General features: G+C 36.9%; 2 protein-coding genes across 2 annotated transcripts; one reads left to right on the plus strand and one right to left on the minus strand.

The window, feature by feature from the left end:
• Nucleotides 1-4,092: 4,092 nt before the first annotated feature.
• LOC148863745 (Ribosomal protein L3 family protein) lies at nucleotides 4,093-6,161 on the plus strand. Its single transcript, XM_088980557.1, has 2 exons — nucleotides 4,093-4,871; nucleotides 5,581-6,161. The coding sequence occupies exons 1-2, from the start codon at nucleotides 4,271-4,273 to the stop codon at nucleotides 5,868-5,870; spliced, it is 891 nt and encodes a 296-aa protein (XP_088836683.1). The 5' UTR covers nucleotides 4,093-4,270; the 3' UTR covers nucleotides 5,871-6,161.
• Nucleotides 6,162-9,069: 2,908 nt separating this feature from the next.
• LOC148863746 (WAT1-related protein At3g18200-like) lies at nucleotides 9,070-12,122 on the minus strand. The gene is made up of 7 exons (XM_088979510.1): nucleotides 11,778-12,122; nucleotides 11,618-11,680; nucleotides 11,390-11,506; nucleotides 11,052-11,301; nucleotides 9,800-9,958; nucleotides 9,540-9,691; nucleotides 9,070-9,438 (listed from the first exon to the last, which is right to left on the minus strand). The coding sequence occupies exons 1-7, from the start codon at nucleotides 11,939-11,941 to the stop codon at nucleotides 9,273-9,275; spliced, it is 1,071 nt and encodes a 356-aa protein (XP_088835636.1). The 5' UTR covers nucleotides 11,942-12,122; the 3' UTR covers nucleotides 9,070-9,272.
• Nucleotides 12,123-15,971: the final 3,849 nt, after the last annotated feature.

Consider the following 15,971-nt stretch of genomic DNA (forward strand, 5'->3'; position numbering starts at 1 on the left):
AATAATTGATATCATGGAGGAATAGAAAGTTTCAAAATTTTATATAAGCAAAACTTGAGATCAGAGGAAATATTTGAAGGGAATGTTTTTTATTCTTCTTATATTCCTCTTTTACTATATATTTACTTGACTTATGACTAGTCCAAACCCAGGAAATTTCATTATTTGAAGGAAAGATAGATGTTCTCAAAATTTTTGAAGCTTCCTCAATTGAGCTAAGGAACCTGATGCACATAAAAAGAAGAATCCTCATTCACTAGATAACTATATTCTGAGGCAAGCTCGATGATCTTTGGGCAAATAGATTTCCAGTACATAGAACTTGAGGAAGGCATTGAATAGGGTATGAGGCTCTGATGTTTGAGGTATTTGGATTTCTAAATCTAACCCCATAACTTATGTTGTTCATTCAGGTATTTCCATACAACTTTTTTTGAGGATGGCACGATTTACTAGATTTAAGTTTTTAAAACCTAATCCTCTAAAGGCTTTGGGTAAGGTAAGTGTTTGCCAAGAACACCAACGGAAAGGATGTTTTTGTGAATTAGAAACCCGCCACCAGAAATCTCTAATTATTTTTTCCATGTTATCAATGGTTTTCTAAGGGAACTTTACCAAACTCATGGAGTGGAGAGGAATGGCTTGAAGAACAGACTAAATTAGAATTTTCTTTCCTGCTTGAGTAATTGTAAAGCCCTCAAATTGTTAAGTTTAGACCTGAGGTTTTCTAGTATATAATTCAATTTAGAGTGCTTATTTCGGGGCCAAAGAAGAGGAAGACCTAGGTATTCAGAATTTTTGTTAAGAGGGCTTATGTGAAGTTGCCGTCTGATCGTTCATTAATATCTTGGATGAATATTTTTATTGCAATAGACACCAGATTTCCCAAAATTGATCAGTTGAATAGAAGTTGATTGGAACTTAAGAAAAAGTTGATTTAGATTGTCTATTTCCTCTCTATGAGCGCGGAGAAATAACATCATATCATCTGCAAAAAATAAATGGGAAATTACAGGAGAGGAAGGGGTTAGTAGAATGCCTTGTAATTTCCCTTCCTATTTTGCATATAAGATTAGGCGGGATAGACCCTCCATAGCTAAGATGAATAAATAGGGAGACAAGGGATCTCCTTGATGAATTCCTCTAGAGGGACAAAAATGTCCTTCTAAAGTACCATTTATTAGGACTGAAAAAGAGATTGTAGAAATACACTCTTTTATCACCTGATAGAAGTCTTCTGAAAACCCAAGGAGAGATAAGATTTTTAGGAAAAATCTCCACTGTAGGCGATCATAGGCTTTGGACATGTCTAACTTTAGTGCAATGTAGCCTATACTTCAATTTTTGTGTTTTATGTAGTGGAGCATCTCCTGAGTAATAATAGAATTGTCAGACATTCGATGACTCGGGACAAATGCTACCTGATTTGGGGCAGTACACTTATCTAAAAGAGTACGGAGCCTAGAAGCTATAAGCTTAGAAATTACTTTGTAAATGACATTACATAAACTGATAGGATAGTAGACTTGAACTTTTGTACAATTCACTTTCTTAGGAATGAGACAGATAAAGGCATAGCCTTTACAGAAGTTTCTTATTTAGAAAAAAATTCCCAGACTACTTGTACTATTTTTGGTCCATCATATCCCAACAATCCTTGAAAGCGATAGATGGCATTCTATCTAGTTTTGGAGATTTCGGACTCCCTATACTAAAAAGGGCTGATTTGACCTCGTCAACTGAAGGAATATTTAGAAGCATATTTTTCTCTTCCTCAGTAATTACAGGATTGATTACCTGCGGTAATTCCTCTATTTCTTGAGGTTCTTGAGACATATAGAGATCTAAGAATTAATCTATAAAGATATAGGCTATGTCTTCATGGAAAGATTTCCAATTATTCTGATCATCTTTAATGTCATTAATATGATTCATTTTCCTTATAAAAAGGGTACTCCTATGAAAAAAAATTGTATTTTGTCACCCAAATGCAACCACATGTTGCGAGATTTTTGTCTCCAATAACTTTCAACTTGCCACATACTTGTTTCATACTCCTTATACAAGCTATTCAAATTAGGTGAATCCTCAGATTGTTCGGCCTGTATGATTTGTGCTTTTAATCTTTTTAATTTTTCTTTTGGCTCGACGAAAGAATTCCTCCTCCAATTGATTAAGTATTTCTTAATCTTATCCAATTTAAGGGTTAGCCTATGGGCTGTATAACCATTGATTTGTAAATTCCACCCCTCTTTCATAACATCTTTACAAGAACTGTCAGCTAGCTACATTTCATAGAACCTAAAAGGTTTTGGTAGGTTTAGGATTTGAGGGTTTAGATTTAGGAGTGGATGGTGATATGAACCCCATCTAGAGCCTAAGGATAGAGATGCATTAGGAAAAAAGATTTATTCGGTCTGGGGATACCACAACTCTATCTAGAGTTCATTGGATATGACCCTTACTTCTCTTATTTGTCCAGGATATAGCTCTTCCTTATGTATTTAATTCTAACATTCGATTAAGGATTAGGTTCCCGTATTGTCTAGAAATGAGAAAGAAAGATGTAGATGTAGAAGTAGAAGGGTCTAAGGAATCTAAAAATGTTGCTTCATTAAAATCCCCTATTAGTAAACAAGGAAGAGTAACAACTTGTAACCAATCGTTTAGTTCTACCTAAAATTTATTTCTCTGACTTTTAATAGATGGACCATAGATAAAACCCAAAAGCCAAGAAATAGAATTCGAATGAATTTCTAGGAAGACATACCTTGAATGTGACCAAAAATCTGAAACTTCAATAGTAGCTTTCCAAAGAACCGCTAAACCACCCACTCACCCTTTAGGGGGAATTATAAGAGTTAGGATAACGTAATTGGTTTGTTAATTTATCTATTTTATCATTAGGGATTTTTGTCTCACTTAAAAGTAAAAAATCTGCATTTAAGCTATGGACAAAATCCTTTAGTCCTTGAACTGCCTTGGTCCGCTCGACCCCTCAATAGTTCTAACTCATGATGATCATTGATAAATGTGGGGCTGGTAAGGGCCAGCCACCTCCGCCCATAGGAATAAAAAATAAAAGAAAAGTATAGAAAAAATTACACATGCCGAGTGTTGATATTCAGAATCATGATCAAAGTCACGATACTCTGCATGAGCGATAGGAACAATTCGTTCAATAGGATATGTAGGCCCTAAAGATTCTGGCCTATCATAAATTAGAAGAGCTGGGGTGGTATGGTCAATCTCCAGGCCTAACACAAGACCCAAACGCGGCCGCTTCCCTCTAGAAACTGAAGAGGGACATGGTTGATCATCTTATCAAACGGTTGAGAAGGGACTGAGAAGGGGTGGTATGGTCAACCATCCAAATGTTGTTAATTTTTTGTCAACATTTGAATGGTTGATAAAGAAAATTAGTTGACATTTAAAGGGCATTTGTGTTTTTTTCAAATGCTACTTAATGGCTGGTTAGTAGTAGGTACTAGATTGATACATTTTAAAAGTTCGAGTATTGAATTGTTGCATTTTAAAGTTTAGGGATGAAAGTAACATTTTTTATATGCCAAAACGACACATAAAATATGGAACATAAGGTTCCGAATTATTAATGTAAAGTATAATAGGGTCTAATTGAGTCAGACCCTACCTGCCGATTAGTAATTGATTTGGCTCTGGGTCTATAATATAAAACGGATCAACAATCAGTAGTCGAATTAAGACTGATCCACCCTGTCTCGAACCAGATCCGATATTCTTACCTACCTTTCTTTGCCTTTCAGGTTCACTGCTAATCAAGGGTTTTACCTCCTTGGTTTATACTATGTATCTTCAAATTTTAAATCAGCAATGCAAAATTCAGTGCCAACCTCCTTGGTTTACACTATGCATCTCCAACTTTTACATCAGCATTGCAAAATTCAGTGCCAACAATTACTTTTGCCCTGGTTTCAGCTCTGAGGTAACCGAGGCCCTCCCTCCCTCTCAGGATTGAGCCAATTAACATATTAACGAGATATGGGCTGGCAAAAGTGATCGGAAGGACATCTCCCTTACATAATAGGAGATCCGGATTTAATTAATAGCTATGAAATAGTAAGGATAAATTCGTCAATTTTCTAAACTTTACGGGTAGTTTAAAAAATTTGCCCTTATCCTTACTCGTCGATCCTAAGAGGATAATATAACCATCTTTTCTCAACAATCACATCCTTCTTCTTCTTCTTCTTCTTCGAGAGCAGCCAGAGAGCCACTGGCGTTGTACCAAATGGCGGTATATTTTGCTGGGCGTGGCCCGATTTCTAGCGTCTCTAGTGGAGAGTCTCTTAGTCACTGTTCGCCAGTATGCTCATTAGCCAGAGTCCCCACTCGGGTAACCCTCAGTAAAACAACCACTCCACAGTCCCTCCGTTCATCCTTCTTCTCTTCCCTCCCCAGACAACAACAAAAGACCCAGTTGGTTCGTAGGAGGATGGCACTTACGGTAGTGATGAGCATCGAAGCGGGGATAGGAGTGATGGCTACGAAGCTTGGGATGATGAGTTACTTCGAGCCGGACGGGAAGGTGGTTCCGGTAACGGTGGTTGGGTTCAGGGAGGGTAACATTGTGACCCAGGTCAAGACAGAGGCCACTGATGGCTACAGTTCTGTCCAGGTTGGGTACAGGAGGGTGAGGGATAAGAAGCTTACAAAGCCTGAATTGGGTCATCTCAATAAGGTTGGTACTATTCCCATGAGGCATCTTCAGGAATTCCGACTTACTTCCGTTGATGGGTTTGAGCCAAACCAGCGACTTGTCTTGGAGGAAATCTTCAAGGAGGGTGATCTTGTTGATGTTTCCGGAAAATCGATTGGAAAGGGTTTCCAAGGTATATTTCTATAACTTCTTTATTCCTTGTTTAGTCCGATTCATGTTTCAAACTTCAGTGAACCTGTTAGCCTATATAAGGTATCCACGGTTCCAGAATTCGGATTAACAGAGAAGGAAGAATTTTGGGACGAATTCTTCCCAACTTTCCAATGTTTTAGCAGGCCTTTTGCTTCAAGTGGTAAAATTAACTGTAACTTCAATAGAAACCCCATAATTTCTGACCAGGTTTGAACTTTTTAACATCAATTTCAGCAAGATTTTATTTTGGGTGGAACTTGTTAGTTGTACATTCCTTCCATTAGCGTCAAACATTCGCTGTTGATCAGGGCAATAGCTTAAGGAAGGTTTTATTTAAAATTTATTAGGTTATAAATCTTTACTAATGAGCATTAATTCATGAAATTAGTAATACCTGCAATTGAAATTGCGTACTTGTTTAGTTGTACATTCATTTCACTAACCTCAAACATTCTCTGTTCATCAGGGTAATATCTTAGGGAAACTTCAATTTAAAACTTACTAGGTTTTAAATCTTTACTAATGAGGATAGTGTCAGCATCTATTATTAGAGTGATAACAATCTTGTCGAATTTATAGTTGCACATTCAGTTCACAGGCATGAACATCATGATACAGCTTCCTCTCAACCTTACTGAAGTCTTTCTTTTTTCCTATTTGTAATCTAATTTAATCTGATTTTGTTGCAGGTGGAATCAAAAGGCATAATTTCCGTAGGGGGCCAATGACCCATGGTTCCAAGAGCCACCGAGCCTTGGGATCAATTGGTGCTGGGACTACTCCTGGACATGTATATAAAGGTAAGAAGATGCCTGGGAGAATGGGGGGAACCAAAACAAAGATAAGGAAGCTGAAAATCGTCAAGATTGACAGTGAACTTCGGGTACTCATGATAAAAGGGGCTGTTCCGGGTAAACCAGGGAATCTGCTGCGCATTGCACCAGCAAAGATTGTTGGAAAGAACATACCCAAGAACTAGCTCCAACATGTACCCTGTATTTTCTTTTGTTTTGTTTTGGCTTTTATTTTATAGTTAGTTATGTCAATTTCATTGACCTTGTCCATTGTCTTCCTTTTCCTTTCATTTGCTTGATTTTATTCCTTGTGCCCTTAGGTAAAGAATGGACTTGCAAGGCAGAAGAACTAGAATTTCCTCTCTTTTAAGAGCATTGCAAATGTGATTTCTTCACATTAGTTTTCTTCATCTTAATTGTAAAATAAGAAAGTCATACAACCCAATGGAATCAGCAAATGCAAGCTATTCTAGTGATTCTAGTGCGTAGCATATCTTCCGGGGATTTGGTTTTGGCATTTCTTAGTTGGTATATGAAAACTGTAAAGAGCAAGCAAGACAAACACAATCTGTTCAAATTGCATCACTGTTAAGGACATCATTATAGCCATCTGAAATACAAGGGTTCTGATGTAATATTTTGATATACTTTCACTTAACATAATTCATACTTCACCTTTCAGGAAAAAAAAACATTGTAGCCATTTGTACCCTTTGTTCAAAGGTGCATCAAAAAGTGAAGCTTTGGAATATTGTTCTCTTGTATGAATATCTGCAGTTCATCTTTCGATACTGTTTTATTTTAATCAAGAAGTGATACTTTTAAGCATGACTAAATTCGTGAATCTGAAATAAATGGACATGAAGTTGTTTCTTGAATCATCCATGGAATTAGACTTCCCGTACTAGATCTTAAATGTGTCTTTTGGAGAATCTCTTTGTAAGTTGAGTAGTTATTGTTGACAAATGCAGATGCAATTTATTTCTTGATGGTTTGAGTACCCTATGCCTTTTCTTTCTACCAGATTGAATTAGTACCATATTTTGCCACATCTTCTTTCTACATAATACCAAATTCAAATTGTGATTGTACTGTTTATATTCCTATTTTAAATTTTCTTGTTTATTTCTTGACATTCTTATGTTGACTCTTTGTTGAGGAAGATGGTCTTTCGGTGGAGCCTAGAAGGGGCTGTTTAACCAATTATAATGCCCCACTTGGCCATGGGCATGTACACGAGATGAGAGATTGAGTTGTGGGGCATATATACTTTGTGGCTGATGTGGGGCGTTATTAATGGTTACGCAGTCCCTGGCACAGCCATCATGTTAGCTAATCTGAATTCCTTTTGGTGCTGTTGTATGTGTTGCAAGCAAGCTATGTGATTTAGATCAGGTAGGGGGATGTCTTTACCTATCCAATGATATGAAATTATGTAAAGCAGAGAGAAGAGAATTGGAGATAAAATGGAACTGAATGAATAAAGAGTCAGTGGAAATGTGTACTGATGACACTGAATTAAAATTTCATCAATAAGGACAGAAGAGAGTGGGAGATAATAAAGAAGGAAAAAAACAGCTGTATTGGAGAGAACAGCAATAAGAAGAAAAGAGATTTAGAAGGGAAAAAAATTAGAAAGTTAAAATTTCTTTAGAAATATTTAATAGAATATTCATTTATGTACTGAATTTACTTCTGCACCAATTTGTGGAAAACTTTCTTCAAACTTGAGAGGAATTTTCTGTTACTCTCCACAGTATACTTTTACAATTCTTTATGGTTTCTTGAATTGGGTACATGTTTGGATTTTTCTGAGTGCAGGGAATATTTATTGCAGTTTTGGGTTTAAGGGAAAAAGATAGCTCCAAAAAGATTCTAAGAGACATCTTGGAGTTTGGCTCAGAAAGATATTTTTTTTCTTTTTGGGTACAGCTCAGTTTTGGTTTTTCGAAAATTTGTATAAAGGGACATACAGATGGTTTTTGGTATGCATGTTAATCCTACTGTACACAATCTTTTTGTACATGAGATTTTGCTTTATCTTAATGAATATACTATATGTTTATCAAAAGAAAAGGATTCTAAAAGACATTCTATGAACCTTTGGTTTGAGTTGATTCTGGGTTTGTGAACATGAGTAATAATTTAAGACCATATTTAACTTAGGAGAGATCCTATGCCTGCTGTAACTGCTAGGGATGGGTGCATCCTTCTTGTCCACATATAATGCCTTAAAGAAGAAGGGATGTTCTACTCGGGCCAAGTTTTAAGGTGGTGACTTAAAAAGTCTCTCGACCCCCTTGATGAGTCCTGAGATCTCTTGGGGCCATTGGGTCAACCAAGGTTGTTTTGCAACCATCTTTTAGATATTATCTGGTGTCTTGTTATCATGTGTAACTATATGGTCTTTGTTTACTGAAAATGCGATCTATTGAGCATTACAGCTGACTTCTTTGTGTTAGATCTTTAGTTCTGCATTAAATAGTCTTAAAAGTGCAGAGAAATTTGATGTTACTGTTTGAATATTTGCGATCCACATGATGTCATCATCATCTAGGCCTTGTCCTAACTATATGGGGTTGGTTACATGAATCTTGTTTAACCCAAGTCCTTTCCACACTGCCTCTAGCTCTTCTAACCCCTTCAACCCGTAAACAGATCACTTTTCTTAACATGTAGATGGTCTTCTGTACACGTGAACAAACCATCTCAATCTGCTTTCTCTCATTTTATCACCTATTGGAGTTACTCCTTGCCTCCTAGGTTCCTTCGTTGTACTTCATTTCTAGCTCTGGCCTTTCTACTTCTACTAATCATCCATCTAAACAATCACATTTTTGACAAACTCATTTTTTGGACATGTTTTTTTAACTGCCCAACACTCTGCTTGATACAAAATAGCTGGCCTACAATTGCTTTATAAAATTTTCCTTTTAGCTAAGGTGGTATTTGCCTATGGCATAAGAGTTCAGGTGCACTTCTCCATTTTTGCCCATCCTGCTCTAATTCTATGGGCAACATCCTCCTCAATCTCTCCTTTGGTATGAATTAGTGAACCAAGCTTGTGGAAAAGGTCATATTGAGTTGAGCCATCTCTTGGTCTCCAGTCCCACATGTGCCTGATTTGCATTCCCATTATTATTGAAGTTAGATTGCACATATTCTGTTTTAGCCCTACTTATTTTAAAAACTCGTGTTTCTAATGCAGTTGTCCATAAACCAAATGTGGATTTGGAATCCACATTGTATATCTTTATGTAGTTTGCGTGTCATGTTTTGCAAAATTGGGATTTACAAATAGAAATCTTTAGGTAATCTGCATGTCTTTTTATATTTCTTGTCAGTGAAAACTGCTATAGATAGTAAACTTTGCAGTGGCAAATATTTCCAAACTAACCCCAGATGGCATTTAACCCAGTGAGCTCATTTCATTTTACATGTCATAGAAACAAGCCTTTTTGTTGCTGATAAAAAAAGGTTATCACATTAAATGCAAGTAGGCCCAGATGTCTTGTTTGATATCACAGTAAAACCAACACCCCAGGTGGTTAGTTTTATTTTACTTTCCCCTCTCTTTTGAAGTTGTATCACGGAATGTTTGATGCCACTTCACTTTCCTTGCGTGCATTTTTCTCATTCATGAGATGTCTTGTTAAAATCTCTTCGTTCCCTTGGTCTTTGAATTTCTTCTCTTCATTTCTCCCCCAAAGAACCGAGTAAAGTCCAATTATGATGAGGATTACCCCAATAATCCTGCAAGGCAACAAAGAGAAATATCACAGTAGAACTAAATTGGGTAAACCTTCTAAGCTCCAGAACTGCTACATTGTTATTAAATTGTCTTTGGTACATACCCTCCTGTATATAACTGATCACCAAGTATCAGACATGCCATAATTGCAACTAAAACCGTGGAAACTGGTTGGAAGACAGCAACAAAAATTGGGCCTCCTTTGTCAATACACCACATCTGAAGAGCATACACAACTGCAGTTGCTACAACACCCTAGAGTTGAGGAGAAAAAGAACAGAGTGGTTAGATTAGTCATCAAACTTCATATATTACATGCAAAGTTGATTAACTAAGAATTGGGTCACAAGTTCAGGGAATTACAGCATACAGGACGGTTAAAAGCTCCTCTCCAAAGTGGATTTTCCAGTGTTCTCCGTCTGTTTCTGCAAAGGCTGCTATTACCAAGAATTGTAATAGCCCGAATAGACATGTAAAGGTAGTGATAGAAAGCTTAGCTGGATACTTCCTTACCACTGAAGCCTGTAAACAAATCGGATTAGGATGTCAAAGAAAAGATAAATAAGTTTCTAAACATGGTTTTGAACACTGGACTGGACCTGATGGTTGGACCCGTTGACCTGGGAACCAGTCAGGCAACCGATTTTACCCAAAATACATTCCTGGGCCAAAAGCTGTTGATTTGGTCAGTGACCCGCTGACTCAAATGGTTGAAATGTTGATTCGTCGATCTGGACAACAGTTTTTGGCCATTTTTATTTTAATTAATTTTTAAATCAAAACGGGTTATCTGTTCAAACTGGATGGTCAGACCATTAGACCCAGAAACCAGTGGCCTAAACGTTTGTTCCACATATAGATATGATGCAACTGATACATGGCATATAATCGCAAATGAACAGCACATGATATGAGTGGGATGGGCCTCCTGCTGTTGGCCGATACATGGCATATCGTATCTGTATTGCAAATGAACGGCACATGTCACTCACGGGTGGTCCATGGAATGGGCCTCTCGTATTATTGGGTATTAATGGACCTATTGTAGCAATTATGGCCACCAGGTCCACCACCAAAAGTTTCTGACCATCGAAGTAGGGAGAGAGTCACATGTGGTCAGATGTGGCACATTATCTAAAATGGAAGCTCAATTCTATTAACAGGCTACCTCTAAAAATGGGTCCATTTGGAGGTTGACACATTATCTAAAACTTCTCTTGTCTTCTTGTTGGCAATGTTTCAACAGATAACTTAACCGCATTACCAATAGAGTTGGTGAATTCTCCTGAAATTCGTAGGAGATAAACAGCTAACTGTTCTAATCTGTCAATGCTAGCTTCATCCTTTATGTACCCCTAGGGTTCTCTTGGGCTATATTTGGTTTGATTGAAAATAAGAGAAACAGAAAGTTGAGGGTAAGTTCTTAACAAAATTTGGCAAATTCCTTGAAAACTTACCCTCAAGTTTTTGTCTCTTGTTTTCTATCAATCCAAACACAGCCTAGATCACAAAAGGACAAAATATTTATTATTAAACACCTTATAAACCATGTATTAAGATAAAACCATGTTTACATAATTGATGTGGTCATAGTAATTACTAATTAGTGCCTGACCTGAAGTAAAATCCAAGCAGACCATGATAAGCAGTGCCCGATTAAGAAAATACAACCCAATGTCCAGTTTTTTACTCCAGTTGAATAGAGAAATATGCTTTCTACAGAGCTTCCCACCAGTGGTTGCTGTGAGAGGTTCAACAGAGGAGGGCCTTTGTAGAGTGTAATAATGGTCGCACCTCCTACACTCAAAATGGTTCCTATCACTTTTGCCAACCCATCTTTCCTTAAGACATTAATTGGCTCAATCCTGAGAGAGAGGAGAAAGAGAAAAAACATATGATATGAGAGAGAGAGAGAGAGAGAGAGAGAGAGAGAGAGAGAGCGCCTTCAGTTACCTCAGAGCTGAAGCCAGGGCAAAAGTAATTGCTGGCACTGAATTTTGCATTTCTGATGTAAAAGTTGGAGATGTATAGTATAAACCAATGAGGTAAAACCCTTGATTAGCAGTGACCCTGAAAGGTAAAGAAAGGCAAATGAGAATCTTTTCTCTCTCTCTCTCCCTCCCTCACGCACACACAATTAAATCAACTGAAAAGATTGAGCAAATTCATTTTCCCACTTACCCAAATAATGCAAGAAGAAATAATTGAACCAACAAAGAGAAAGTAAGAGGTGGCCTTTCTTCCCTGAAAATTAAAACCAACATTAATCTCTCTGTGTTTACAGTAAAAAGAAATAAACTAATCAGTTATAACAAGATATATATGAAAGAATTTAACTGACTTTTCGAAGAAATAAGCGAAAGGTCCCAACAACATCACTGCAATGATGTTTCTGTAGACAGTGTAAACAATTTTGCTGACCCCCATGTCGAGTGCAACTCTGGAAACAATGTGAAATCCCGCAATACATAACTGAAGAACAAGTAATCCTACAAGTAGTTTCATCTTCTCAAACTGAATACTACTTGGTTTTCTCAAAACTCTCTCTTCACTTCAACTTCTGGAGATCACAACTAGAGAAAGATATTCATACTGGGACGAGGTTTGATGCATGAGGCTGGCAAGAGTCAGACAAGTGTGTATATAATTGCAATTGTCTATAGTTAATTACTAACATAGATCTTCTTCTTTTTCTTCATTATTATCTTTGTTTTATCTTTATTCCATTTTGGTGGTTGACTTAGCCATGGAATCTTGTTAGGAGATAAGGATGAGTTGGACTTAATTTGGGCACATTGTGCAGGTCATTCTAACTAGATCTCTCAATGGATTGGATCTGGTTCGAGACTGGGTGGACCAGTCCCAACTCGGTTACTGATCGGCTTTATAAAATAGACCCAGAACCAAATCAATTATTATTCGGGATAATCGGGTAGGGTCTGACCCAATTACCCTTAACTACTTTTTTAAGTTGCTTTGGTGGCATCTTTGTATGTATGCATGTAATTATATCAAACAGTGGGAGATTACTGGGTACTTCAAGAGCGACCTGATTCTTTGTTTAGGTTTTGAAACAAATTAAGGTCCTTGTCAAGCCTTCCCTTGACACGTAGAAAATGAATATAATAGGAGAATATTGAAAATAGATCTATCTGCGTGGGTAAAGGTGTTCAAATTCAGTTATCAAATCGAAAACCGAATCGTATCAAATCGAATAAGTCGATTCAAAATTTAAAATTTGACAATTTGACAAACAAAAATTCTCTTATATATGAGGTTGAAACTAACATTTGATAATTTCTAAAATTCAAATTTTAGAATTAAAAAAATATATTTTCTGCATTCAGAGTTTAGAGGAAAGAAAAGTTCATCAACACTAATTTACCTCTTAATGTAATTCTTGTATTTTTAGAGGTTAGGCGTTGAAGCAAACAATCAGGCCCTAAATGATAAATTGGATTGGCTTTGATCAGGTTGAAGTTAACACGTGCCAAATATGAGCCATGTACATAGTAGCATTGAGTAGGGGTGTCCATGAAAAATCGAAAAAACCGAACCGAACTGAGAAAACCAAACCACAAAATGCGATTAACCGAATTGGTCGATTCTGTTTTGGTTCGGAATTTTTGAAAAATCGAAGGACCGGTTTAGTTTTTGGTTAACCTATAAAAAAACCAACAGCTAACCGAACCTACTGGTATATATGTTTATATTTTATATATATTTTTAATATATGTCATATTTTCTATGTATTTTATATAAATATATACTTATATTATATTTATAATGATCTATTTACAAATATATTATATTTTTAAAATATTTATAATATATTATATATCATTTATTATTTATAATATAATATTATACACATATTTATATAATATATATTATAAATATAAAAAACCAAAAAACCAAAGAACCGAACTGATAAAAACCCGAAACCGATAGACTGATTAATTAGTGGTACCAGTTTGATTTCGATTTGACGATATAAAAAAACCGATACCATCGATTCAGTTTACAAAAAGGGGCCATGATTCGATTAACCGAACCATCGATACGCACTTGTTAATGTTTGAGACGGTGTATCATTTTATTTCGAATTATATCGAATTTGGGTTGAATGGAACCCATACCGAACCCAACCAATTGATATGTGAGATACTTGGGGCCATGGTCCATTAAGGAAGAAGCATACAGTTGGCGATAACAAGCCATGATTGAGGAACCAATGCACTAGGCATCATATCTCTTAAGTCTTTGCAACTTGTGGTGTTGCAATCCAGCCCAAAGGGCCTGGCCCAACTGCCGGAGTCAGTTCCAGGCTATAGTCCTTATCATACGTGTTAGGCTCATCTTGGCCCATGATCACCCCTACTACAAATTATCATTCTATGTCATCATAAGTTCATAACCATATGCATGTACATTATGAGTGACTTTTGAGCTTATGTTCCATGTATAGGGACTTGTAGGATTATGAATCCATATCTTCTCCTCACAGAGTGCTCTTATGCCAACTCCACAACACATCTAGATATGTATTGGGAACATCTTCTTCTGAATGACAACATGTAAGTATGGAAGACATTCTTGATGTACGGCTGCAATGTACTATTAAGCATAGTTTTTAAAACTGACCCGAAGACCAAACCAGTCAGGGATCCGGTTATCGGGTAGAACGATTGGCCCATTTTGACAAAAAAAAAAGAGGTCAAAACTGTTCGAACGGTTAATCACCCAATTCAGCGGTTTACTGACCAAAATCAAGGTTTTTTTGAAAAAATCCGATTTGGAGGAGAAATGGAACCGATCACCTGACCGGTTCTCGGCTTTTCCGGTCTGACCATCCGATCCAATCCAGTTTTGAAAACCATGCTATTAGGTGAGTATGAGGAGCAGTTCTGATCTCTAGCATTACCCGCCTGGTGAGATCGACTTCCATTAGGGCAAGCCCATGCCCACACTGTTCAAACCGTCTTTTACAACCTTGCATTAGGAATATCTCCCCCTGAAATAAAGCACATAAAATAGGGAGATATTCTCAATTCAAGGCTATAAAAGCTGCTCCAACGGACTATGCCCTGATCAAAGCCGAATTTCCGTCTGGTTGCCTTGAAGCATCCAACTCATTCGAATAACCTCAGCAATCCGAGGATAAATGCAACCAAAACCAAAGATTGAAGCGTCAAGGCAGAAAAAAGGCTAGAGATTAGAGGATATGTACCATGAGCTTAGATTCTTCAAATAAGGAAATATCATCTTACAATATATCTCATTCAATGTGCATCTTAAAAGAAATTCTACCATACAGCAGCAGCAACAACAACAAATATGATCATTATCCCACCATGAGAAGGTAGAGTAGGAGAGCCAATGGAAATAACATCTTTATTGGCTTTTTTGTCGAGCTATTGACTTAGGCTTTCGATGTAAGGAGATATCAAGGAAGCTGCTAGGTGAAAACATTGAAAAAGCAAATGGTTTAGATTAGAGGAGGCTCTTATTTTACAACAAGACTTAGACAAAACATTGAAAAAGCCACGAGTGGTGACGTGTACAGCTAACTACTTGGAAGACCCATAACCAGCGTCAATAGCTAGAGCCTCCCCAACAGCCAATATAACTAAACTCTGGTTTTATGATAAAAAAAAAAAAGCAAATACACATTGGAAACACCTTAATGTGCAACTTGAGTCAATTACATACTAACGGCCAATGTCATGATTTTCAAAATTGGACCGGACTGGATGGCCGAATCTGAAAAACCAGGAACCTGTCAGGTGATAGGTTTCATTTTACCCAAAATCATTATTTCCTCTAAAATCGTTGATTTGATCAGCAAAACATTGACTCGGGCAATCAAACCGATCAATAATTTGGCCAGTTTTTATTATTTTTAATTTTTTTTTTCAAAATGGACCATCCGTTTGGTTTAAATAGTCGAACCGTTCAACTCAAGAACCGGGCCCCTGACCGATTTGTTATTTAGTTCGATTTTAAAAACCTTGGCCAATATAGCCATCCTCTGGTTTGGATAAACTTTCTTTAGATTTTTGGTTATGATAGATAATAGGGCTGTAAATAATAGTATCCCTCTATCTCAAGCAAATAATACAAAGGCCCGTTCCTTTTTCTTTCAGACATTTACCCAAATTAATATATTTATCCAGGTAAGTGTTTCCATTATATAAGATGCTATTTTATTTCCCAGAGATTATGATTATTTTATCCTTAAAAAGACAAAATTAAAAGAAACAATACTGTCGTTATACATTGGTGCCACCGGTTATCACTACTAGTGGTCTGGTTAAAGACTAGGGTTTAGATGAGAGAGAGCAAAGAGGATTTCGGATGATAGAGGGGAAGATGAATTTATTCGTTTGAGTACCCGGTCAAAAGGGAGGATTTTCTTTGTTTTAAAGCTTTGAATACCCAGTTCAACCATGCAACTCGTTGTTAAGACAAGAATCCACCTAGAGATGCAGAAGGGCTCGTATAAAGATGCATGGAAGTGTCGAATCATCAAAGA

This window comes from Nelumbo lutea, chromosome 3, assembly GCF_056320005.1.
Source record: "Nelumbo lutea isolate HS-2025 chromosome 3, American lotus-T2T, whole genome shotgun sequence".
Classification (NCBI taxonomy): Eukaryota; Viridiplantae; Streptophyta; class Magnoliopsida; order Proteales; family Nelumbonaceae; genus Nelumbo; species Nelumbo lutea.

Bases quoted from the DNA above. Each gene is read 5' to 3' on its own strand.
- LOC148863745 (XM_088980557.1), top strand. From the start codon at position 4,271: ATGGCGGTATATTTTGCTGGGCGTGGCCCGATTTCTAGCGTCTCTAGT. The intron at 4,872-5,580 runs GTATATTTCTAT...ATTTTGTTGCAG, and splicing joins GATTGGAAAGGGTTTCCAAG to GTGGAATCAAAAGGCATAAT.
- LOC148863746 (XM_088979510.1), bottom strand. From the start codon at position 11,941: ATGAAACTACTTGTAGGATTACTTGTTCTTCAGTTATGTATTGCGGGA. The intron at 9,959-11,051 runs GTCAGGCACTAA...ATTTGTTTACAG, and splicing joins CTGCTTGGATTTTACTTCAG to GCTTCAGTGGTAAGGAAGTA. The intron at 9,439-9,539 runs GTATGTACCAAA...GTTGCCTTGCAG, and splicing joins GATCAGTTATATACAGGAGG to GATTATTGGGGTAATCCTCA.